The sequence below is a fragment of the Neoarius graeffei genome, chromosome 10 (genome assembly GCF_027579695.1).
Source record: "Neoarius graeffei isolate fNeoGra1 chromosome 10, fNeoGra1.pri, whole genome shotgun sequence".
NCBI lineage: Eukaryota > Metazoa > Chordata > Actinopteri > Siluriformes > Ariidae > Neoarius > Neoarius graeffei.
The window spans coordinates 24463374-24490198 of record NC_083578.1 but is presented as its reverse complement, the minus strand read 5'-3'; the positions used below and the strand labels follow the sequence as shown (position 1 = coordinate 24490198).

The following is a 26825-nucleotide window of genomic DNA, read 5'->3' as shown; positions in this document are numbered from 1 at the left end:
TGACATGTAACCGATGATGCGTGCCATTTCACATACTCGTACACTTCTGCTAATCTGAAAAAGGGTGAGATTCGCCTACACAGCCTTGTCGTCGGTCGAGCAAGCTACTCAAGCCGTGTATAGGCGCTAAAGCTATCGCACCCCAGCCTTAAGGCAAAAACCTGCTGTGTTTAAGCTGGACTGCTCGACAGCTTCGGCCTCTGTAAGGGTCAGACTGCTGAGTTTGTGAGATCAGGTGACTGATGGAGTCCACAGTGGCGCCAGAAGACAGAAGCCTCATTGGAACCAGTAACCAACCAGGTAACCATACATACACACACACACACACACACACACACACACACACACACACACACAGACCAATATATGTGGCATATATTTACACATTCCATATGTTCCCTTCCTGTGTATAATCACGCATTTGATCATGTATATGTTATCTTGATCATAACATTAAATAGTAAGCACATACAGTAGGCTACTGTGCAAAAGTCTTAGGCAGCCTTTTATTAGCAAAAACTTTTTGTTATAGATTTTTATTTTATGACTCCTACATTATTGAGTCAGTACAAAACCATTTTAGAATATTGGCGTTTTTTCATATATTACTGTTTACTGCTCTTTATGGTTTTTTAAATGTAGAAATTTAATTTCATTATTGTGAAGGCATCTTTACGGCATTTCTTTGCATCTGCATATGACTTTTACACAGTACTGTATGTGCATAACTTATCCACCTGAATACAGACCATTTTTAATGGCTGTATGATACTTGTATTGTCTTGGTAATACTGTACAAGCTGTCCTGTTACATCAGTGCAACTGGAACAGTTCTAGTGTCTTGCATCTGTATATTTATGTAGCAAAATCATAAACTTAATTGTATTTAAATTAGCTTCAGTTAATAATTGCAGATGCAGAACTGAGTTTGCAAATGACAGCAGGTGTGACTTATGTAATTTGCAGCCTACACGATTAGTTTCAAAGCCTTCAGATAGATTTAGCTCTTGTAACGGTGTGCCTTTATGTAGCAGACACTCATTTGCATGTGTGTCAGAACCAGTAACTGCCAGTCATTCCAGTCATTTTTGTTTTATTAAAATATGTTTGCTGCTACAAGAGAAATATGAAAAAAACTCTGGTATGTTTTAAACTGCTTTAAAGTATATTTACATTTGCTAAATGCACATACACATAACGTGTTAATACACACAACATATGATGTACACAAATAACCCTAGGGTCATTCTACAAAAGGGTACCTGAAAAATAATCATAAATAAATATAATAAAAAATAAAATGTCTGATAAATGTATCCTATTAAAATAATCGCCTATATCGAGTGGATTTTCAGATTAGAAATGTTTTGAACATACCGTCCAACTGTAAACTTTATAGCAATTATGAGCATGGCTTATTTTCAGTCAACAGAAATGAAAATGTATCAACATAGCAATTTATACATTCTGTGTGTCTCGTTAAGTTGAGCCAAACTAGTTCATCAACTGGATAAGACTTCAGAAGATGTACGGAAGGCCAACTTAACCAACAAAATGATTAGGAAGTGGCAGAGGAATCAGCCAATCCTATATTTATTTCAAATTGGTGGAAAAATTAAAAGCTTCTATTTTTACAGACATGTTTTTGCTGAGAGCATGATTCATGGGATGCATTAAGTGGGTAAAAAAGAAAAATAGCTGTCTGTTTGCTTGTGTGTATTTTTTTTAAAAAATTCTCAAAGCACTGCAACAACAGGGGAAGGGTAACCATATTTTTCTGTTAATGGAGAAAAAGGTTAGATAATTGGAATTGGCCAGTAACGTTTATAAATGATACTTGAGTTGCATCCTTAACTCTTGAAATGGCTGCATTTTGACACTAAATTTGAAGGATCTTTGAAAACAGAACATTCTTTCCATAGCCAAGAAATGTAGCTCAGCTGCAGTCTAATCTTTGGGATACTGCTAAAAGTTCAGCTTTGGTCATCACTTCCTTTCAGCTTCCTGTTTCTGACATTTTCAAAGAGATTAAATGGCATCTAGCATTGTTTTCAACCAAAATGTTTAATGATTTGCTAAGGTAACACTAGAATTTTCCTGGTTTGTTTGAGCTTTATAAATAGGCGACCCTGCTTTAAATTTTTTTTTTTTCAGATTTCTATCATGTATACAGTGGTGCTTGAAAGTTTGTGAACCCTTTAGAATTTTCTATATTTCTGCATAAATATGACCTAAAACATCATCGGATTTTCACACAAGTCCTAAAGGTAGATAAAGAGAACCCAGTTAAACAAATGAGACAAAAATATTATACTTGGTCATTTATTTATTGAGGAAAATGATCCAATATTACACATCTGTGAGTGGCAAAAGTATGTGAACCTCTAGGATTAGCAGTAAATTTGAAGGTGAAATTAGAGTCAGGTGTTTTCAATCAATGGGATGACAATCAGGTGTGAGTGGGCACCCTGTTTTATTTAAAGAACAAGGATCTATCAAAGTCTGATCTTCACAACACATGTTTGTGGAAGTGTATCATGGCACGAACAAAGGAGATTTCTGAGGACCTCAGAAAAAGCGTTGCTGATGCTCATCAGGCTGGAAAACATTACAAAACCATCTCTAAAGAGTTTGGACTCCACCAATCCACAGACAGACAGACTGTGTACAAATGGAGGAAACTCAAGACCATTGTTACCCTCCCCAGGAGTGGGCGACCAACAAAGATCACTCCAAGAGCAAGGCATGTAATAGTCGGCGAGGTCACAAAGGACCCCAGGGTAACTTCTAAGCAACTGAAGGCCTCTCTCACATTGGCTAATGTTAATGTTCATGAGTCCACCATCAGGAAAACACTGAACAACAATGGTGTGCATGGCAGGGCTGCAAGGAGAAAGCCACTGCTCTCCAAAAAGAACATTTCTGCTTGTCTACAGTCTGTTAAAGATCATGTGGACAAGCCAGAAGGCTATTGGACAAATGTTTTGTGGACGGATGAGACCAAAATAGAATTTTTGATTTAAATGAGAAGTGTTATGTTTGGAGACAGGAAAACACTGCATTCCAGCATAAGAACCTTATCCCATCTGTGAAACATGGTGGTGGTAGTATCATGGTTTGGGCCTGTTTTGCTGCATCTGGGCCAGGATGGCTTGCCATCATTGATGGAACAATGAATTCTGAATTATACCAGTGAATTCTAAAGGAAAATGTCAGGACATCTGTCCATGAACTGAATCTCAAGAGAAGGTGGGCCATGCAGCAAGACAACGGCCCAAAGCACAGAAGTCGTTCTACCAAAGAATGGTTAAAGAAGAATAAAGTTAATGTTTTGGAATGGCCAAGTCAAAGTCCTGACTTTAATCCAATCAAAATGTTGTGGAAGGACCTGAAGCGAGCAGTTCATGTGAGGAAACCCACCAACATCCCAGAGTTGAAGCTGTTCTGTATGGAGGAATGGGCTAAAATTCCTCCAAGCCGGTGTGCAGGACTGATCAACAGTTACCGGAAAAGTTTAGTTGCAGTTATCGCTGCACAAGGGGGTCACACAAGATACTGAAAGCAAAGGTTCACATACTTTTGCCACTCACAGATATGTAATATTGGATCATTTTCTTCAATAAATAAACGAGCAAGTATAATATTTCTGTCTCATTTGTTTAACTGGGTTCTCTTTCTCTACTTTTAAGACTTGTGTGAAAATCCGATGATGTTTTAGGTCATATTTATGCAGAAATATAGAAAATCCGAAAGGGTTCACAAACTTTCAAGCACCACTGTACATAACATAGAGCAAGAAAATGTAGGCATGGTTAATCAAGCAATAACAGTTCTGTGTATGACTCTGAAAAGGCATGAGGCCTTTTAGGGTTTGGAATGGTTATTAGACTGGTACCAAAATTCAAAAAAGTGCTTATTTAAGGAGTTAAAGGCATTTTTGAGACAAAGTCGGCAAACAGTCTTATTTTGTCAATTTGGGTGTGCCGAATTCAAATCTGCAATATGCCGAGCTCTATCTGACCTCTGTTGACCTCTAGAGGTCATTGAACTTTGGGCCTGTAAACTTCTCAGCTGAACCCAGTTTCTCAGCTTTCTAAGGAATGAAATGTACTAAAATGATTAATGAAGTTAGCAAATGGCCTTGTTTGTTAAATGTTTGGGTGCTGAATTCATTTTTCATTTGTAAAACGACATATGACCTCTGATAACCTCAAGGTCATTAAACTTGGCCTATAGGCCTATGCATTTAACGGCATTTTTAAACTGACTTTACTCCCCCAAAAAGAATATGAACAGACAAAAAACAAATAGAAAGGAACAAATACAACATTAAATGCCAGTCCATGTACATGTGACTTACTTTTCACAATGAGAATGCCTAGGCGATCACCTTACATAACATTGCATTACATTTAGCGGTTATTGTTTATACAAAGCTACTGAAAAAAGGACAGATTCAGCAGCATACAAAATGTGGGGGTATACAGGTTAATCAGGGTTAGTATATATGAGAGTTTTTTTCTTTGTTGTTTGTTTTTTGTAAAGGCTTTACCTCGTTTAAAACAAAACAAAAAACAAACAAAGAAAAAAACTCTCGTATATACTAACCCTGATTTTTTATATACTAACCTTGTTTTTTTGTTTTGTTTTTTTGGGGGGCCTCTCTACCCTCCTCCTCACTGTATGTGGGGTAAACTAAACTTGGGTCCTCTTCCAGACAAGTTTGTAACAGTTCCAGTTGGTGTCCACTTTTTTTTTTAAATTATTGCCCTAACAGTAGAAATGGACATTTTCAGGCGAGTAGCTTTTTTTTTTAATAACCATTCCCTGACTTGGGAAGGTCAACACACATCTTCATTTGGTTTGTGCTTTCTCTTATCTTTCCCATGTTAATGGATGGGAATTTGGCCTCTGTGTCACCTCATATTTGTACCCCAGTTAATCAGGACATCATGGATTACAGCTTGAAAGATCCTACACATTCCAATCAACTCAAAAAAGTACAATTTAAATGGGAAACATGCTTCAGTTACATTGTGTTCACTATAATTTCCAAGGGTGCCAATAATAGTGGCATGTGTTTTTGTTGAAAAATTATTTCTTGATGAGGGATTTGATTTTCCTCTGAATAAATTTATTTCATTTAAAGTTTGGATTTTTTTTTCTTTTTTCTCAGTGTGAAGTGATTATTCATCAAGGTTGTGGGGGAAACTGAAGCCAGTCCCAGCTGTCTTTGGGCAAGAGGCGGGGTATACCCTGGGCAGGCGCCCAAACTTTCCCAGGGCAAACAGAGACACAAACAACCACTGACAGTCAGATTCATACCTATGGGCAAATTAGAGTGGTCGTTTGCAGGCACAGGGAGAACATGTAAACTCCACAAAGAAAGGTCCCAGGTGGCCGTCAGGTTCAAACGTTTACCTTCTTACTGCACTTGCGTACATACACACATGTATGTACATACAGTGCTCAGCATAAATGAGTCCACCCCCTTTGAAAAGTAACATTTTAAACAATATCTCAATGAACACAATTTCCAAAATGTTGAAAAGACAAAGTTTAATATAACATCTGTTTAACTTATAACGTGAAAGTAAGGTTAATAATATAAACTTAGATTACACATTTTTCAGTTTTACTCAAATTAGGGTGGTGCAAAAATGAGTGCACCCCACAACAAAAACTACTACATCTAGTACTTTGTACGGCCTCCATGATTTTTAATGACAGCACCAAGTCTTCTAGGCATGGAATGAACAAGTTGGTGACATTTTGCAACATCAATCTTTTTCCATTCTTCAACAATGACCTCTTTTAGTGACTGGATGATGGATGGAGAGTGATGCTCAACTTGTCTCTTCAGAATTCCCCATAGGTGTTCGATTGGGTTCAGATCAGGAGACATACTTGGCCACTGAATCACTTTCACCCTGTTCTTCAGAAATCCAACAGTGGCCTTAGATGTGTGTTTAGGATCATTGTCATGTTGGAAAAGTGCACGATGACCAAGGGCGTGGAGTGATGGTAGCATCTCTTTCAGTATAGAGCAATACGTCTGTGAATTCATGATGCCATCAATGAAACGTAGCTCCCCGACACCAGCAGCACTCATGCAGCCCCACATAAGGACACTGCCACCACCATGTTTCACTGTAGGCACCATGCATTTTTCTTTGTATTCCTCACCTTTGCGATGCCATACAGTTTTGAAGCCATCAGTTCCAAAAACATTTATCTTGGTCTCATCACTCCAGAGTATAGAGTCCCAGTAGTCTTCGTCAGCATGGGCCCTGGCAAACGATAGGTGGGCTTTTTTGTGCCTGGGCTTTAGGAGAGGCTTCTTTCGTGGACGGCATCCATGCATGCCATTCCTCTGCAGTATACGCCGTATTGTGTCACGGGAAATAGTCACCCTAGTTTAGCTTTCTACTTCTTTAGATAACTGCAGTGCACTTGCATGCCGATTTTCTTCAACCCTTCTCATCAGAAGACGCCCCTGTCGAGGTGTTAACTTCCGTGGACGACCTGGACATCTCTGTGAGATGGTTGCAGTTCCATCTTTCTTAAATTTTTGTACCACTTTTGCTACAGTATTCTGACTGATCAGTAAACCTTTGCTGATCTTCTTGTAGCCTTCAGCTTTGTGATATAAAGAAATTATTATTTTCTTTGGGGAATTCTGAAGAGACAAGTTGAGTATCACTCTCCATCCAGCATCCAGTCACTAAGAAGTCATTGTTGAAGAATGGAAAAAGATTGATGTTGCAAAATGTCGCCAACTTGTTCATTCCATGCCTAGAAGACTTGGTGCTGTCATTAAAAATCATGGAGGCCATACAAAGTACTAGATGTAGTAGTTTTTGTTGTGGGGTGTACTCATTTTTGCACCACCCTAATTTGAGTAAAACTGAAAAATGTGTAATCTAAGTTTATATTGTTTATATTACCTTACTTATATTTATATAAGTTTATATTACCTTACTTTCACGTTATAAGTTAAACAGATGTTAAACTTTGTCTTTTCAGCATTTTGGAAATTGTTTGTGTTCATTGAGATATTATTTAAAATGTTACTTTTCAAAGGGGATGAACTCATTTACGCTGAGCGCTGTATATGGGTGTGTGTAATATACAGAAGATATTACATGGTTGCACGAAGATATGAAGTTTATGTATCTCATGACATAAAAAAAAATGGATATGGTGTGAGTCAGTCATGGTATTTCCTGAAAATACCATGAACTGATATCACAATTTCAAGCTTTATGGCCGATTCAAGTCACAGCTGTAGCTCCACGAGCATTTGTGTGTGTGTGTGTGTGTGTGTGTGTGTGTAGATCTACGTATCATGATCATGCCTAATGAGGCAGAGTTAGACCTCTAATATTTTTTTCAGGTTTATTTCTAATTCTTTGTAGTTAACACTTTTAGTTTGGAATTTTTTGATGAGGGCTATAAATCAAATATACCATGCACTGAGAGGCACCGGTAATTATGGATTCTCTTTGGTGACTACTATTTTCTTTGGGGTTGTGCCCTGCAGAAAATAGTACTATGCCAGTCACTGAAGAGAATCCATAATTTCAGTCGGAGTCTCTCAATGCATGGTGTGTGTGTGTGTGTGTGTGTGTGTAATATAAAATACGAGTTGTACATCAAGAAAATCTTTTATACTCACCAGCCACTTTATTACGAAAACCTGTCCTCAATTATCCAATCTGCCAAATGCCAATCATGTGGCTGCTTGGCTAAAATAGAATAGAGCAGAAGGGCCATACTGATTTGAGCTGACAGGAAAGCTAAGGTAACTCAATTCTTTCCAACTTTTGATAAGCAGAAATACATCACAGAACACACAGTTATGTCAAAACTTGAGAAGAATGGGCTACATCAGCAGAAGACCACAATTGGTTGTCCTGTCAACCAAGAACAGGACTCTGTGGCTACAGTGGGCACAGACTTATAGAAACTAGGCAGCTGAAGACTTGAAAAATGTCATCTGTTCTGATGAACCTTGATTTCTGTTCCAACATGCAGAGGTTATGGTCAGAATTTGGCATCAACAACATGGACCCAATTTGCCTTGTGTCAAAAGTTCAGACTGGTCATGATGGTGTAATGTTATGGTTTTTCTCTCTGGTTGCTTTTAAGAATTTTATTTATTTTTTATTTTTAGATCACCGATCACTAAAATATGAGCTTTCATAGCACAATTCAAAATATATAGCAGCAATCACTTCAAATTTAATCCACCCTTGTGAAGATCTATTATTCTCGATGTCAATTCTTGACATGAGTTCATCTGAAGATTTTTAAGCTGCCTACTAACTGACATCTTTGTACATTGTGTATTTCTCTAAAATTATAATAGGGGAAAAAATATGCTCCACTCGCATGTCTCTTCAAAACCATGGTGATGTGAGAGTTTTAAATGCAGTGATTTTTTTTTTTCCAGGAAAATCTAGTCTATAACACTGTTTAATTTATTTTGGTCTGTGTGTCATTTTCTAGGTCAGTGCACCCCCATGCCTTCTCCACGTTTAGGGAAACTTAACGTAATGGCTGGAAATGGGACCAGTGTGGGAACAGTCATGACCTTGGTGTGCCCTCTTATGCATCGTGCCACCAGTGGTGGCCGGATTACCTGTGTACAGGAACTTAACAGCACAGAATGGAGTGGGGGTATCCCTCAGTGTCAATGTAAGACACACAAAATCCATGACACAGTTCTCTAATTTACTTTAGATATTCACAAGTCCACAGCTATTGGTATACATACAACCCCAATTCCAAAAAAAGTTGGGACGCTGTGTAAACTGTAAATAATTACAGAATGTGATAATTTGAAATCATGGAAACCCTATATTTTATTGAAAATAGTACAAAGGCAACATATCAAATGTTGAAACTGAGAAATTTTATTGTTTTTTGAAAAATATATGCTCATTTTGAATTTGATGTCGGCACCACATTTCAAAAAAGTTGGGACAGGAGCATGTTTACTACTGTGTTGCATCACCTCTACATTTAACAACACTTTTTGTAAAATTTTGGGAACTGAGGAGACCGATTACTGTAGTTTTGAAAGAGAAATGTTGTCCCATTCTTGCCTCATATACAATTTCAGTTGCTCAACAGTTCGGGGTCTCCTTTGTCATATTTTGCGCTTCATAGTGCGCCAAATGTTTTAAATGGGAAACAGGTCTGGACTGCAGGCAGGCCAGTTTAGCACCCGAACTCTTTTACTATGGAGCCATGAAGATTTAATATGTGCAGAAAGTGGTTTGGCATTGTCTTGCTGAAAGACGGAAGGCCTTCCCTGAAAAAAATTTTGTCTGGATGCCAGCACATTGCTCTGAAACATGTATGTATTATTCAGCATTAATGATGCCTTCCCAGATGTACAAGCTACCCATGTCATGTGCACTAATGCACCCTCATACCATCACAGATGCTGGCTTGCACTGATGTTAAGCCAGATGGTCCCTCTCCTCTTTAGCCTGGAGGACATGGTGTCCATGATTTCTAAAAAGAATTTCTACTTTTGATTTGTCAGACCTCGGAACAATTTTCCACTTCGCCTCAGTCCATTGTAAAAGAGCTCAAGCCCAGAGAAGGTGGCGGTGTTTCTGAATATTGTTTATATCTGGTTTTAACTTGCTTTTCTGGATGCAGTAATGAACTGTTTTCACAGATGATGGTTTTCTAAAGTGTTCCTGAGCCCATACAGTGATTTCCACTACAGAGACATGTCTGCTTTTAATGCAGTGTCGCCTGAGGGCCTGAAGATCACAGGCATCCAATGTCAGTTTTCAGCCTTGTCTCTTGCATGCAGAGATTTCTCCAGAGTCTCTGAATCTTTTAATGATGATATGTACCATGGATGATGTGATCCCCAAATTCTTTGCAATTTTACATTGAGGAACGTTATTCTTAAATTGTTGCACTGTTTGCCCACACAGTATTTCAAAGATTGGTGAACCCCTCCCCATCTTTACTTCTGAGAGACTCCGCCTCTCTGGGATGCTCTTTTTATACCCAATCATGTTACTAACCTGTTGCCAATTAACCTTTTTTTTTTTTTAGCATTACACAACTTTTTTCAGTCTTTTGTTGCCTCTGTCCCAACTTTTCTGAAATATGTTGCTGACATCAAATTCAAAATGAGCATATATTTTTCAAAGAATAATAACATTTCTAACAAAGAATAATAACATTCCAGTCCGTTTTAGAATTGATTTTAAACTTCTGTTGTTTTTAATGCCATCAATGGCCTGGCTCCCTCTTACTTGTCTGAGATTTTAACTATTCGTGATCATGGCCCTGCATTCTTTGGGTCAGCTTCTGTTAGAAGTTCCAAGGTCGAGATGTAAACAGTGGGGTGATCATTCTTTTGCTGTCACTGGTCCCAGACTGTGGAACAATCTGCCCCCCGACAATTCGCACCACTATTGATCTCGGCCTTTTTAAATCAAAGTTGAAGACCTACTTTTTTAGATTGGCGTTCAATCCTGACTAGGGGAGTCTTGTTTTTGAGGGGTGCTTTGTTTCGTCTGTTTTATTTCATGTACTTCTGAAAGGCTTTTGGTAATCTGCAGCACTGTGGCACCTTCCGCAGTCAAAACCTGTGTTTTTATGTGTTTTGGTGTTCTGTTTTATGGCTTCGATGTAAAGCACTTTGGGTACCTTTTGGTTATTGTAAAGGGCTATATAAATAAAATTTGATTGATTGATTTCTCAGTTTCAACATTTGATATGCTGTCATTGTACTATTTTCAATGAAATATAAGGTTTCCATGATTTGCAAATCTTCATATTCTGTTTTTATTTGTGTTTTACACAGTGTCCCAACTTTTTTGGAATTGGGGTCATATTATAATTATGGAGTGTTAACTATAATGATGATAATTTACATTTGAGTAAAATGCACTAATGATTTTAAGTAAGCTAGATAGGGAAACTTACCAAAAGAGGTTACTGCTGACTAGTAGGTAAAATAAATTGACAAAAGTTAAAAACACATTTCTATATTAGATACTATGTTTACCAGTCTTACCAAATATTCACCATTTATATAGTTTGTGTTCTAAAAACATAGTTATGAGCCACATGAATCAACATTGCTGTGCTGTTCCAATGGACCAAATGTCTTTGTGTTACTTTCTATTCATAAAGTATTATACAGTGTTTACTGTCTATTGCAAATTTTATATTTTATTATTATCAGCAGTAACTTCCTTTGGTAACTTTTCCTGCCTTGATATTTAAATAATTCTTTGTACTTGGGTAGTATGTGGAAGGTTGTCGCTTATATGTACCAGAACAGTAGAACACAAGAACAAATATGAATGCATATCAAGAACACTGCTTTTTCTTGTAACCTCGAAACTAATCTTGATTAGTTTGCCACTTCACATTTTTGTCACTGCAAAATACACTTAAATTTAGATGTACAACAACTTTTTATTAACTTATTAATTTTCCTTGTCTCTCTGTACTGATGCACAGTATCAGAGTTTGCGAATATCAGACCAATTGTGTGTATTGTACTTTGAGTCCTGACCTTGAAATATATTTATCTGGTATTTGAAAAACACTGGATTGAAAAAAAATACACATGAAAAACGAAGATCATTCAATTTGTTTTGTAAAAAAGTATTTACAACAGATATAGACCCCTTTGCTGGTTGTAAACAAAGTGAGATGTGTGCACAACCTGGTTGCAAAAAGAAGTGAGCAGCCTAGCAAAGTGACGCTAGAATCCATCAAGAATTTTATTGCCCTTAGATACAATGTTGTTGTTATTATTATTATTATTATTATTATTATTATGGATGACTACTAAAGGACAGAGTGCGCTACTGGGCTAAACTAACACCTTCAAATGGTGTAACTTGAGAAGATAATTATGGATTTGCACCCTGCCACTGGCATAGCAGTTTACATTCTGTGTAAACTCAACAGTGGTGTGTGTGTGTGTGTGTGTGTGTGAGAAACTCCCAGGAGCTCAAACCAGCCTATCTGACACCAACAAACATTAAATGGTTAAAATCAAGGAGAGCTTCCTTTTTCTTCATTCTGATGTTTGATGTGAACATTAACTGAAGTGCTTGAGCTGTATCTGCATGTGGCCACACACACACACACACACACACACACACTGCCACATGATTGGCAGATTAAATAATTGCATGAATTGGTAGGTGTTCCTAATACCTGTGAGTGTATATGTGAGTCTATGTGACTGAGTGTAAGGTCTGGAAAAATTAAAAGCCCAGTTTCTCTGCCAGTTTCTCTGGTTTTACTATTTATAGGTATATGTTTGAGAGACATGAGCATTTTTGTTTTATTCCATAAACTACTGACAGTATTTCCCCCAAATTCCACATACAAATATAGTCACTTAGAGCATTTAAGTGCAAAAAATGACAACTGGTCAAAATGACAAAAATGATGAAGTGTTTTCAAACATTGAATAATGCATAGAAATTAAGATTATATTCAATTTTAAACAACACAATACTAATGTTTGAACTTAGGATGAGTTCAGAAATCAATATTTGGTGGAAACCCCCAGATGTTTAATTACAACTTTCATGCATCTTGGCATGTTCTCCACCAGTCTTTCATGTTGCTCTTGGGTGACTTTATGCCACTCCTGGGGCAAAAATTCAATTACCTCAGCTTTGTCTGATGGTTTGTGACCATCCATCTTCCTCTTGATCACATTCCAAAAGTTTTTAATGGGGTTCAGATCTGGAGATTGGGCTGGCCATGATAAGGTCTTGATCTTGTGGTCCTCCATCCACATCTTGATTGACCTGGCTGTGTGGCATGGAGCACTGTCCTGCTGGAAAAACCGATCCTCAGAGTTAGGGAACATTGTCAGAGCAGAAGGAAACAAGTTTTCTTCCATGATTACCTTGTACATGGCTTGATTCGTGTGTCCTTCATAAACAAAAATCTGCCCCATTCCAGCCTTGTTGAAGCACCCCCAGATCATCACCAATCCTCCACCAAATTTCATAATGGGCGTGAGACACTGTGGCTTGTAGGCCTCTCTAGGTCTCAATCTAACCATTAGACAACCAGGTGATGGATAAAGTTGAAAAGTGAACTCATCAGAGAAGATTATCTTACTCCAGTCCTCTATGGTCCAATCCTTATGGTCTTTAGCAAACCTCAGCCTGGCTCTTCTTTGCTTCTCATTGATGATGGGCTTTTTTCCGAGCTTTTCATTACTTCAATCCCACCCAGAGGCGCCTGTTTCAGCTGTGCACTTACCCCAGCTGCCATTTGGCATTCTTTTTGTGGGTCACTTGATGTCATCCTATGGTTGTTGAGTGACATTTGAAGGAGTTCACGATCATCCCAGTCAGTGGAGAGTTGTTTTTGCCCTCTGCCAGTCTGCAACTTTGTTGTCCCCAGTGTCTGCTGCTTAACCTTGTTCTTATGAACTGCTGTCTTTGAAATTTTGAGGATGGAAGCAACCTGATGCTCACTGTATCCCTCTGCCAGTAAAGCCAGAATTGAACCCTTCTTTTTCTCACTCAAAATGTTTCTTTTTAACTCTTTTGGCTTAATGAATAGATATTTGGGTCTTCCAATTAAACTTAAGATACTACTAGCACTATTTTGCCATCTAAACTAGTCCTATTGCAAGAGGATAGTGATGACCACAGCAGTGGTTTTTATACTTTTCCTCATTTAAATAAGCTTTGGTTCAGGTGATCACCTAATCAGTATCTCATTAAGTAAAATGAGGTGTACTTGTGTTGGAATTCCAGCAGAGACACTGGAATGAAATGGCTGCCAGACATAGAAATGCTGATTTAAGAAAAAATTGAAGTGGTCTCTTAATTTTGTCCAGAGCTATATATCATAGAAACTGAGCTCTTATACTAGAGAGAAATTGATGGCATACCAGTCTCTTAATGCTTACACTTTTGTTCTTTGCATGTTTGACATAGGCAACCCCTCAGTAAGAATGTGTCCTAGTTATCTAGCATTGGCTAGATAGTTCCATGATGTAGACTTTGTGAGCTATATAGGTTTGCATTAAAATAATATAAATGTGCTAGCATGGCACATTTATATTATTTATAAACTAGCATGCTAAGCCTGTTAAATTTAGGCTACATCCACACGACAACGGCAACGAGATTTTTTTTTTTTTAAATATCGCGTCCACATGGGCAATGGATCAGTAAAATATCAGGTACATATGGCAACGCAACGCTTGCTGAAAACGATGCAATACACATGCCACACCTCTACGTGCGCTGTAAGACGGTCCCATCGGAGACACCAGAACAATAGAAGAAGTAGACGCATGCGCATAAACCCCTTCTTCTGTAGCATCAGCCACATAAAGTTTTGATTATTAATCAGTAGCGTAAAACGAAAGACGCGGAAAGAGGAATGAATGGGGGTAGATGGAAGCCGGTACGCCAACATTCTGATATCCTCCAGAATTCTTTAATGGTCTGGAATAAATTGAATGCTACACGTTGATGGATTACTTTGTTCTTCTACGCCCTTTTTGAGGAATGTATTGTCGGACTTAAACCAACATCTGAAGAGGTGAGATCGCTCCTTTTTTTTTCTATTTTTGCTGGCGGGATTGTTTTTGGAAAGCGCACGGGCGGTGCACGGTTTGGTACTGCTTCCGCAGTGTTTGGACTAAAAGACTCTGCCCTAAGGGCTATTCTCTCTCTCTCTCTCTCTCTCTCTCTCACTTTGCACCATTACACAATAAATATTCACAGTGAAAATATTTTGTAAGCGCATTTCATGAACCAAGTTATAGGATTTGTTGACAACTCCCATCGAGTTTGTTACACTTCTACCCGGCGTGAAGCACTTACAGTCATGTGGTTGTGACATCATCGTAAACAAATCCGTTCTACTCATCCAGACGATTTCGCAACGGCTCCGTTGCCAGATTTTTCCACTCTGGAACCCGTTCTCAAAAGATTTCGTTTTGGGGCACCCAAAATGCCGGTGCCGTGTGGACGCCAGGCCGAAACGATAAACAATTTTATCAAATTCACCTGAATCCGTTGCTGTGTGGACAGGGCCTTAGTTAGCAAGCCAATTTCACTGATATGTCAGTAAGCTACTTGGCTGAGATGTAATGGGCACTCCGAAGACTGAGTTCCTAATTGCCTGTAACAACAACTGTCTTCTGTTGGCTTGAAAATGTATTAGTTCATGATAGTATGCTGTAAAAACAAAAGTCTGACACTCAAATACACAACACACAATCTTGGACAAAAATATTCTGATGTAGTCTAATAAATTACCCTAATCTTTGGCTATGTTTTTGCAACCAGGAGGCACAGCTGACGTCACAGTGATCTGTCTCACTGGGGGTCTATATCATGGAGAACAATAGAGCTACCAATTAGCAGTCAAAACTATGCAAATTAAATTTTGTTTTGTAAAACCAATTCAAAAAAGCCAATTTACAGAGGTATAGTATAAAAGAGTACAATAGATATTTGAATTACCAATCTTTCATAATATAAAAATATTGAATGTAATGATTTTCTTGATAATACTTTCATCACAATGAGCAAAAATATTTAATTATTACTAAGAATTATATTTTTATGAACTGGTAAAAATGTGAATGGCACTTCCCATTGGTTCTTTTATTTCACAGATTTCCCTTATTCTCTTCTCTTATTCTTATGTACTCCTAAATATCTAATCTAAATATCTCCTATTAGTATATGAAGTCCAGGGCTTCCGCCTGGCTGTGCTTCTGTCCATTGTCAGCACAGCCATCATACTGTTGATGAGCATACTATTCATCACTTCATGTTTGCTGAAGCGTGTGAAGAAAGAGGAGATGAAACAACTAGAAAGGTGAGATTAGGGAACAGAAAATGAGAAAAGTGGGGAAATGAGGGGGGACACCAGCCTGGTCACAGCCTTAATTTGTACATATTTGACTAGAAGACTAGAATTAATATAACGTACAAAACACACTATTTTTCATACATACACACATTTTATTGGCACTCATACTTATGGGTAAAATACCTGCTAAATTTGCCCTCACCGAAAAAATGAAGTACTGTAGAATGGACAACTTTCTCTTACATAGAAATCTACATGATTCGGCAGGTGACCTATTATGAGATTATTCATACTTAAAGTGGCCGTTATGTCAAGTTTATTTGTATACCACTTTTAACAGCAGACATTGTCGCAAAGCAGCTTTACAGAAAATTAAAGACTTTAAACATATGAGCTAATTTTATCCCTAATAAATTTATCACTGATGTGCAAGCCTGTGGCAAGGGAAAACTCCCTTAGATGACATGAAGAAACCTTGAGAGGAACCAGACTCAAAAGGGAACCTATCCTCATTTGGGTGATAACAGATAGCGTGATTATAAATAACTCGCTTCGATAACTGTGTCCTATATAGTCACAAAGTCCAACTGTGTAACCAGGAAAATTCATTTCAGTTTTAGCATGAAGTCTGTTTTGTTGAAGTCATCAACTGTTCATTGATGGAGACTTGAGTGCAAAACTATTTGACAACTGCAGTCCTGAAGTTATCATGGTGATTGTAGTCGTTAGCCATCACAGCAAAACTGTAAGTGTCCAGAGCCATCTTCCAAGTGTGTCTTTCGACTGTCCATGTGGGGCCATCCTCCACAAGAGCAATGTGATGAGACTCCAGCCAGACGTAAGGTATCAGAACGGATCAGGCAGGTCCAAAGAGCAGAAGAGGTCCGCATCACTGGTACCTCAGGATTGACATATAACTCAACAGAGAGACAGACAAAGGGAGAGAGAAAACACAGGTTGTTAGGTATGCCTGGTGTCAACTAACGGTTTATGTGCTATTGTTCGGGCCCCGCGTGGGACATTTTACAACCGGGGAAGTGTTCTGCCATTTATTTAGCTTTGGACTGTATTTGATAGCTTCATTTTTGATAATAATATAAATAAATAGCATAATATAAATAATGGGGGGAGATGTCCAGTTCATCTCATCTCATTATCTCTAGCCGCTTTATCCTTCTACAGGGTCGCAGGCAAGCTGGAGCCTATCCCAGCTGACTATGGGCGAAAGGCGGGGTACACCCTGGACAAGTCGCCAGGTCATCACAGGGCTGACACATAGACACAGACAACCATTCACACTCACATTCACACCTACGGTCAATTTAGAGTCACCAGTTAACCTAACCTGCATGTCTTTGGACTGTGGGGGAAACCGGAGCACCCGGAGGAAACCCACGCGGACACGGGGAGAACATGCAAACTCCGCACAGAAAGGCCCTCGCCAGCCCCGGGGCTCGAACCCAGGACCTTCTTGCTGTGAGGCGACAGCGCTAACCACTACACCACCGTGCCGCCCCATGTCCAGTTCATATGCACATTTTAATAAATAGTGTTTTTCCTCATGCAGCATTTCTCAACTGGTGGGGCCGTTAAGATTGGGCCCAGGATTGCTGAGGAGAAAATAAAATGTTGATAAATGCAAATGATAAAACATAATACAGAAAACCATGGAAAAATATGACAATAAAGCAAATTATTGTTTCAAAAGTTGAAACAATATGACAAGCATGGTTTGTGCAGAACTCAATGTGTTTTGTTTGCTGAGTTATAGGCTCTGGAAAGCTTGAAATTCATACAATAGGTTATTTAGAGACAAAACCCTCAAGCCATAAATACAAACCAGCTAAGCCCCCCCCCTCCCAAAAAAAAAAAAAAAAGAAAGCAAGGGGATCTGGATACATCTCAAAAAAAGATAAAAATGTGGGCACTGTTAAGGAGCAAGCATTTCATACAAATTCTTTCATCATTTTTCAAAATGCAAGAAGCCTCACATAGTTACAGAGGATCTTGTTTTACCCATTGCTGTTGATATGACCAGAGAGATCCTCGGCACAAATCTGCCGCAAATTAGATGGAAAAAAAAAATCTCGATCTCCAATGACACCATACGGAGGAGAATATACGAGATGGACATAAAGGAGCTGAAGGTAACACTCATTAAAGCAAGTGACTATTATGCACTCAAACTAGACAAATCAATAGATGTATCTGATCATAGCATCCTGATTTTGAACTCAAGGCTTGGAGGAGTCACACAGCGATTGGAGCATCCTGGAGGTTTTGGTCCCCAAAACCGACAGGTCAGTCCAGTTCTATGTGGACTTTGGTATCTAAATTTGACTGCTTAATCAGTTTGGTGTGGCTCGCTTTTATTCGACGCTGAATTTGCCTAAGGGATATTGGCAGATTCCCTTGACTCCAATGTCATGAGAAAAAAAACAGCCTTTTCCACTCCGTTTGGGTTATATCAGTTTTTCACCCTTCTGTTTGGGTTGTTTGGAGCCCCAGTGATGTTTCAAAGACCCATGGACAGAATCCTCTACCCACACAGTGCATATGTCAATGTCATTTAGAGAACATGGCTTAATGAAGCCATTGCTTAATGGTTAGAGGAGTAGCTTTGGGACCAAAAGGTCACTGGTTCAATTCCCTGGACCAGCAGAAATGGCTGAAGTGCCCTTAAGCAAGGCACCTAACCCCCAACTGCTCCCCAGGCTGCTAAATGCCTGTAATGTAATAAAATCATCATTTACAGTAATGATTTACAACATCCATGGGCTTTCCTGAGATCCTTAAGACAAGTGGGACCCAAGGAAGTATGCAACTGGGTGGGTCAAAATATGGTATCTGGGCTTCCACTTGAGTCATGGGGAGGTGTCCCCCCAAATTGATAAGACCACAGCAATTGTGACCTGCCCAAGACCCAGGACCAGAAAGGGGGTGAAGCAGTTCCTGAAGATGGCTGGTTATTACAAGAGTTTTGTACCTAACTTTTTGGACATCACCAGCCCACTGACTGACCTCACTAAAAAGGGGGTACCAGATCTGGTCCAGTGGTCAGAGCCATGTGAATGGGCTTTCACCCAGGTTAATGCGGTTTTGTGTAAGGGCCTGCAGTTGCATTCACCCAACTTTCCTCTCCCTTTTTTTCTGCAGACTGTTGCATCAGATAGAGGGTTGGGGGCTGTTTTGTCCCAGGTGGTGGAGAGGGAGGGGTGCCCTGTGCTGTACATCAGACACAAGCTCTCAGTGTGGGAGAGTAAATACAGCACGATAGAGGAGGAGTGTCTGGACATTAGGCCTCCTTCTCTGATACTACTTGCTGGAATGCTGTTTCACTCTGTCCCACTCCAGTGGCTCCATTACATGAAAGATTCCAACAAGTGGATCACTCCTTGGTATTTTGGTGCTCTGATTGGTATCTGGTACTGGTGCTATCTGGTGGTATCTACGGTAGCTCTTCAGCCATTTAAGTTTGAGGTGGTCTGCAGACTGGGGGCACAGAGGGTGGTGGCAGATTACTTCTCCCACTGAGGTGTGTTTGTGTGTGTGTGTGTGGGGTCAACTGCAAGCCAGAAGGCTCCTTGGCTTGAGTCGGGTAGTGGGGATACATGGCAGGTGAGGGCACGGAGAGGAGGCAGATGATGTGTGATGAATTGCACCTGTGTTTGATTACTGGCAATTTACTTAAGTGTGTCTTTTGTGTTCTTTGAGAGAGAAGCCAGTAACCATAGAGAGAGCTGAACAGTCAGTGCCGTGTGTGTGTGTACGCGCTTAGAGTAAAATTAAGTTGCTGAGCAGTCAGGGGTTAGGTACTTTGCTCAAGGGCACTTCAACCCAAGGCCGCCCCATGTTAACCTAACTGAACTGTGGGGGAAACCGGAGCACCCGGAGGAAACCCACGCTGACACAGGGAGAACATGCAAACTCCACACAGAAAGGCCCCTGCTGGCCACTGGGCTCGAACCCAGAACCTAGAAAACGGGAGGAAATTGCATGCTAACTAGCACCGTAGCATGCAAAAAAATGTTAGCTATTTACTTACATGTGAATTGAATGATGCTGTTGAACAGGAGGCGTTCCGAGATGAGATGTGTATGTTGGATATGTTAAAATGAAAGCAGTCATGGTATTGTTAACCAATATTTAAACATTATTTTTTATTATTTTAGGTGTTGAAATTATGGTATTTTGTTAAGCTATAAGATACCAGTTAATGTGTGTTTGCTTTGCAGTCCTTTTAAATAAAGTTTGCAAGACAAAGCATTCTGAACGAGCTTGTAGCCACCTATTTCCTCTACATAACAGAGCGTCCACGAATTTTTATCAGCGTTATTAGCAAGAGGGCGAGAGCAGATGTTGATGCTCTCACTGCATTTGGTGTGAATGTGGGGTTATACAACCCTGATTCCAAAAAAGTTGGGACAAAGTACAAATTGTAAATAAAAACGGAATGCAATAATTTTACAAATCTCAAAAACTGATATTGAATTCACAATAGAACATAGACAACATATCAAATGTCGAAAGTGAGACATTTTGAAATTTCATGCCAAATATTGGCTCATTTGAAATTTCATGACAGCAACACATCTCAAAAAAGTTGGGACAGGGGCAATAAGAGGCTGGAAAAGTTAAAGGTACAAAAAAGGAACAGCTAGAGGACCAAATTGCAACTTATTAGGTCAATTGTCAATAGGTCATTAACATGACTGGGTATAAAAAGAGCATCTTGGAGTGGCAGCGGCTCTCAGAAGTAAAGATGGGAAGAGGATCATCAATCCCCCTAATTTTGCACCAACAAATAGTGGAGCAATATCAGAAAGGAGTTCGACAGTGTAAAATTGCAAAGAGTTTGAACATAATCATCATCTACAGTGCATAATATCATCAAAAGATTCAGAGAATCTGGAAGAATCTCTGTGCGTAAGGGTCAAGGCTGGAAAACCATACTGGGTGCCCGTGATCTTCAGGCCCTTAGACGGCACTGCATCACATCCAGGCATGCTTCTGTATTGGAAATCACAAAATGGGCTCAGGAATATTTCCAGAGAACATTATCTGTGAACACAATTCACCGTGCCATCTGCCGTTGCCAGCTAAAACTCTATAGTTCAAAGGAGAAGCCGTATCTAAACATGATCTAGAAGCGCAGACATCTTCTCTGGGCCAAGGCTCATTTAACATGGACTGTGGCAAAGTGGAAAACTGTTCTGTGGTCAGATGAATCAAAATTTGAAGTTCTTTATGGAAATCAGGGACGCCGTGTCATTTGGACTAAAGAGGAGAAGGACGACCCAAGTTTTTATCAGCGCTCAGTTCAGAAGCCTGCATCTCTGATGGTATGGAGTTGCATTAGTGCATGTGGCATGGGCAGCTTGCACATCTGGAAAAACACCATCAATGCTGAAAGGTGTATCCAGGTTCTAGAGCAACATATGCTCCCATCCAGACGACGTCTCTTTCAGGGAAGACCTTGCATTTTCCAACATGACAATGCCAAACCACATACTGCATCAATTACAGCATCATGGCTGCGTAGAAGAAGGGTCTGGGTACTGAACTGGCCAGCCTGCAGTCCAGATCTTTCACCCATAGAAAACATTTGGCGCATCATAAAACGGAAGATACGACAAAAAAGACCTAAGACAGTTGAGCAACTAGAATCCTACATTAGACAAGAATGGGTTAACATTCCTATCCCTAAACTTGAGCAACTTGTCTCCTCAGTCCCCAGACGTTTACAGACTGTTGTAAAGAGAAAAGGATGTCTCACAGTGGTAAACATGGCCTTGTCCCAACTTTTTTGAGATGTGTTGTTGTCATGAAATTTAAAATCACCTAATTTTCCTTTTTAAATGATACATTTTCTCAGTTTAAACATTTGATATGTCATCTATGTTCTATTCTGAATAAAATATGGAATTTTGAAACTTCCACATCATTGCATTCTGTTTTTATTTACAATTTGTACTTTGTCCCAACTTTTTTGGAATCGGGGTTGTACAATCCTGCAGCTTCTTGAATGTTGCCATAGGTCTCTTGGCAGCCTCCTTGATAAATTTTCTTCTTGATCTTTTGTACATTTTGGAAGGATGTGCTGTTCTTGTTAATGCCACTGTCATGTCCCATTTTTCTCTATTTGCTGATGATGACCTTCAGTGTTCCATTTGGTATGGTACATCTAATGCTTTGGAAATTCCTTTGTACACCTTTCCTGATTGATATCTTTTGACATAAGCCTATACATGCTTTGTAACCTCTTTGCAGACCATGGCTTCAGCTGTGGCATAAAACCAGGAGGACATCAAAAAAATCATACAAAAACAGCGGATCTTTATTTGGGGTGAAGCAGAATCACTGATTAATTGATGACGTATGATAATTACTTTTTATCATGAGGTTAAATGTGATTGGTTAATTCTGGCCACAGTCACAATCCCTTTTATTAAAAAAAAAGTGTGCACAATTACACAACCAGGTTATCCCCCCCCCCCCCCCCCATGTTTATATTTGTTTTTTACTTGAATTTTGTTGCTTGCTATATCACAATAAAGGTGGGAAAAGATCTGACATGATTTACTTTGTTGTTGTTTTTTTTTTTTTCCATAAAAACATGCAAAATGTGCCTGGTTGTACGTTTACAGGGAAAGGATGAGGGAAGCTGCCAGACTTTGGCAACACTTAAATACAGAGGAACAGCAAGAATCTTTCTACAATTATAATGGCAGAAACAACAACAATAACAACAACAGGAGACAGGAGCAACATCCAAGGTACTCAGTTTGTATCTAGCATTTGGATTTTTGCACTGCATTCAGGTATGGCACATAAAGGGAAACTTTTTTTTTTTTAAACCTGAGCTCTATTTTCCCCATCTTTTGGGGCCCCGTTTTTTTTTTTACTAGGGACAAAACCCATGGAAATCTGTCCAGCATTACGTTAGAATGCTATAACTGGCAACCACTAAATGACTATACAAAGTAATAATATGGAGCAAACATTAGTCACTACATCAGAGCACGGAAGAAGAGAAAGGTAAAACAATGATGTAGAAATAGTTATTTCTAGAGTTTCTTTACAGTTATTAAAATAAACAGACAGTTGTATCTTTCTAGGGATCCTTTCCATCTTGTCAGACACTTATAATAACATTATGAGCCTGTCAGTGATAAACAAGCAGTTTACTTTGATGCAGATATTTCCCCCATATTATTACATTGTATAGGCATTTTGCAGTTGCTGGTTATAGAGTTCTAACTCAATAGTGTACTTATTTCGATTGTTGTTGTTCCGAGTAAAAATTTGGACTTAAAAATATGGAAAAATTTATCCCAAGGTGTAAAAAAAAAAAAAAAAAAAATCATGAAGTTTCCCTTTAATATCCATTTAAACACACACAAACCCTAAGTACACACAACAATAATAATTTTAACAATTTTATAACAATCAGACCAGCTCTTATTAAATGTATCTTTCTGTTTCAAAAGGTGTCATCAGAAAAACTACCCTGATCCTCTAAACATCCACCACTTGCAGCCTACCCTGGGACAAATGCCCCCGTCACTGCCTTGTGTATAACCATATACATTAGTTTAATTTATTAAATTTTTTATTTAGCTTTGCCATAGCAATATATATATGTACATACATTTATGGCTGGGAAACCACTACAGCTTGTGCCAATTACAGTAGACCCATTGTATCTAATCTGTATGTCTTTGAATATTAGCTGTACCATACAATCACATAGGTCACACTTTCCAGTTATTCTTTGGGGTGGGATATGACTCCCACTTGGAACATGGAACCAAGCCATATCAACAGCATCAGGTATGCAGGAGGGTCAGGTCTCTGCTGAGACTGGGCAAAGACTGGAGCAGCCACTTTGAAAAGGGAAACACCCACATGACCTGGGTGCCAAATCTCAGCTGTATCTGCATGAGGATTATTCTACTACAATTAATGATAAACCTTTTATACTTAATTTGATTAAAAAATGTCATTGTTATGAACTAGCAGCAACTTAACCAGGAATGAAAATGTGCATTAAACAGTTGTTACAGGAGGTTCTTGCAGCCTAGCTAAGTTGGGCAACCTGAAAGAACCTTCAAAAATCAAAACAGATTTCCATATTAGGTGTTGCTTACACCATTCTAACTGGATATTCATCTGCTATAATTACCATTTTATTTATATATACTTTTGTTCTTAACACTTTTATTTTGAGAATGACCTAAATGTGTATTCCTAAAAGTTCTGCATAGTTATGAATCAACATGGCTGTGTTGATGCAATAAACTTTGGATCCTTTAGTTTGTAATTGTTGTACCATGCAATGCAACCTTGATATCTGGGTATCATAAAGAAAACCATTCCAGTGAGAAACATGGCTGTTCTTGTAATCTTAATTTTATTTTAATCGTAATCTACACATACCTGGGGATTCTTTCAAGACTCTTCAGAATGGTGCTGTATGGCCTGTATGTACTTGTTGAACATCCTATTCCAAAGGCATAGCATTAATATGGAGTTGGTCCCCCAATTGCCACTACAACAGCCTTTACACTTCTGGGAAGTATTTCCTCTAGATTTTTGGAATGTTGCTTGGGGATTTGTGCCCATTAATTCACAAGAGCATTAGTGAGGTTGGGCACAGATGTTGGGCAAGGAGGCCTGATGTGGAGTCAGCATTCCAGTTGATCCCAAAGTTATTCAGGTTATTATAAAGGTTTTCAGTTATTCAGTTATTTTAAAGGCTTTAGCTTTTCCATGTAGGCACATGGAAGGGCATGGAGGTCCCAGAAGAGATACAACTTGTTGCAGATATTGCAATGTAAATAATATTCCTTGATGAAAGTGGTTCTGACAGAAATGCAAGTTAAAACCATATCTAAACAATATCCAGAAACACTGCCACCTTCTCTGGGCCCGAGCTATTTTACAATGGACTGAGGTGAAGTGGAAAATTGTTCCGAGGTCTGACAAATCAAAAGTAGAAATTATTTTTAGAACTCATGAATGCCACATCCTCCAGGCTAAAGAGGAGAGGGAACAGCCAACTTATCAGTGCACAGTTCAAAAGCCAGCATCTGTGATGGTATGAGGGTGCATTAGTGCACATGACATTGGCAGCTTGTGCATTTGGGAAGGCATCATTAATGCTGAATGATATATACATGTTTCAGAGCAATATGTTGCCCTCCAGACAATTTTTTTTTTCTGGACAAAGACAATGCCAAACCGCTTTCTGCACATAATAAAACTGCATGGCTCTGTAATAAAAGAGTCTGGGTGCTAAACTGGCCTGCCTGCAGTCCAGATCTGTCTCCCATTTAAAAGATTTGGTGCATTATTAAGTGCAAAATACAACTAAGGAGACCCTGAACTGTTGAGCAACTGAAATTGGATTTCAGGCAAGAATGGGACAACATTTCTCTTTGAAAACTACAGTAATTGGTCTCTTCAGTTCCCAAATGTTTACAATGTGTTGTTAAAAGGAGAGTTGATGCAACACAGTGGTAAACGTGCCCCTGTCCCTACTTTTTTGAAATGTGTTGCTGACCTTAAATTCAAAATGAGCATATATTTTTCAAAAAACAACAAAATGTCTCAGTTTCAACATTTGATATGTTGCCTTACTATTTTCAATGAAATATAGGGTTTCCATGATTTGCAAATTATTGCATTCTGTATTTATTTACAGTTTACACAGTGTCCCAACATTTTTGGAATTGGGGTTGTATTTTTGACCACATGAATGAAGTGAATCTTGCAATTCAAGGCCCTGCAGTCACCATAATGGACGCTTCAGAAAGACTGCAAGCTTTTCTGGCCAAGCTACCATTGTGGAAGAGGAGGTTGGAGGCAGATAGCTATGCATACTTTCCAATGTTAGAGGAAGTGCTTCTGCAGGATGGAATAAAGAATAACAAAGCCCTGTCAATTTCTCTGCAGTCAGAATTCTGTAGACATCTGGATACTCTGCAGAATTCTTTCAAAGGTTACTTCTGCTCAGGTGACAACGTTGAAACATGGATTTGTAATCCTTTCCTTGCCGACATAGACTGTATCAGTGATGAAGACCTTGCCAAATATGACCTCAGTGACCTGAGGACAAAGGAAATGTTATGAAATAAATTCCACTTGAGAATTCTGGTGTACATTGACACAAGCCTACCTTCATCTGGTAAGGCGAGTTATGGTCGCTTTGATTCCGTTTGCTACTACATACCTTTGTGAGTCAGGATTTTCAGCACTTGTTTCTATCAAAATAAAAAGTCAAACTCAATTGGATGTCAAAGATGATGTGCATTACCTTGTCAAAGATCACTCCATGGTTTCATCTTGTTATTCAAGCCAAACAACAACCACCTTATCATTCAAATGGAGTTTTGCGCAGAATTAACATTTTGTTTTGTTTAATTTGCACAGTATGATTGTATTTTATTTTTGTACGAAGTGGCTGTCAATTTTTGCATTTAAAAGAGTACGATTTTTTTTGTTTACTTTATTCATACTTTGTGTATGTCATACACTGTATAAGGCAATCAATTTTCAATTAAAAAAGTACATTCATTGCATGCAATGTTGTGTTTGTGTTTATGTGCATTTTTCTCGGGAGGGGGGGCCATAACTTTCACCAGATTCCCAAAGGGGTCCGGGACTCCAAAAGGGTTAAGAACCCCTGTTCTATGGCTATAGCTGTTGGAATTTTGAGATATTGCAATGCTGCACACACCGTGTACCTTGTGTCACTGTTTTACTGAGATAAAATGCGTCTGACATTTTATGATTCCGAAAATTGCCAAAGCAAGTGAGCAGCAATGCCACGTGACCACGGTGGGTCATGTTTGACCTACTTTTAACCAAAACAAGTTGGCGTGAGCAAACATGATGGACTCTGCTATCCAGTGAGCTAAAAGCCAGTGGGAAAGAAAAGGAAACCCTACCAAGTG

General features: G+C 39.0%; 1 protein-coding gene across 1 annotated transcript; it reads left to right on the top strand.

Annotated features, from left to right (window-relative positions):
- LOC132892976 (sushi domain-containing protein 3) lies at nt 1-26492 on the top strand. Its single transcript, XM_060931598.1, has 5 exons — nt 1-300; nt 8512-8700; nt 15735-15873; nt 22515-22643; nt 23358-26492. The coding sequence occupies exons 1-5, from the start codon at nt 243-245 to the stop codon at nt 23446-23448; spliced, it is 606 nt and encodes a 201-aa protein (XP_060787581.1). The 5' UTR covers nt 1-242; the 3' UTR covers nt 23449-26492.
- The last annotated feature ends 333 nt before the right edge of the window (nt 26493-26825 follow it).

Excerpts from the sequence above, each read along its gene's own strand:
- LOC132892976 (XM_060931598.1), top strand. The coding sequence starts at position 243 with ATGGAGTCCACAGTGGCGCCAGAAGACAGAAGCCTCATTGGAACCAGT. Across the intron at positions 8,701-15,734 it reads GGGTATCCCTCAGTGTCAAT|TATATGAAGTCCAGGGCTTC; the intron begins GTAAGACACACA and ends ATCTCCTATTAG. Across the intron at positions 15,874-22,514 it reads GAGATGAAACAACTAGAAAG|GGAAAGGATGAGGGAAGCTG; the intron begins GTGAGATTAGGG and ends GTACGTTTACAG.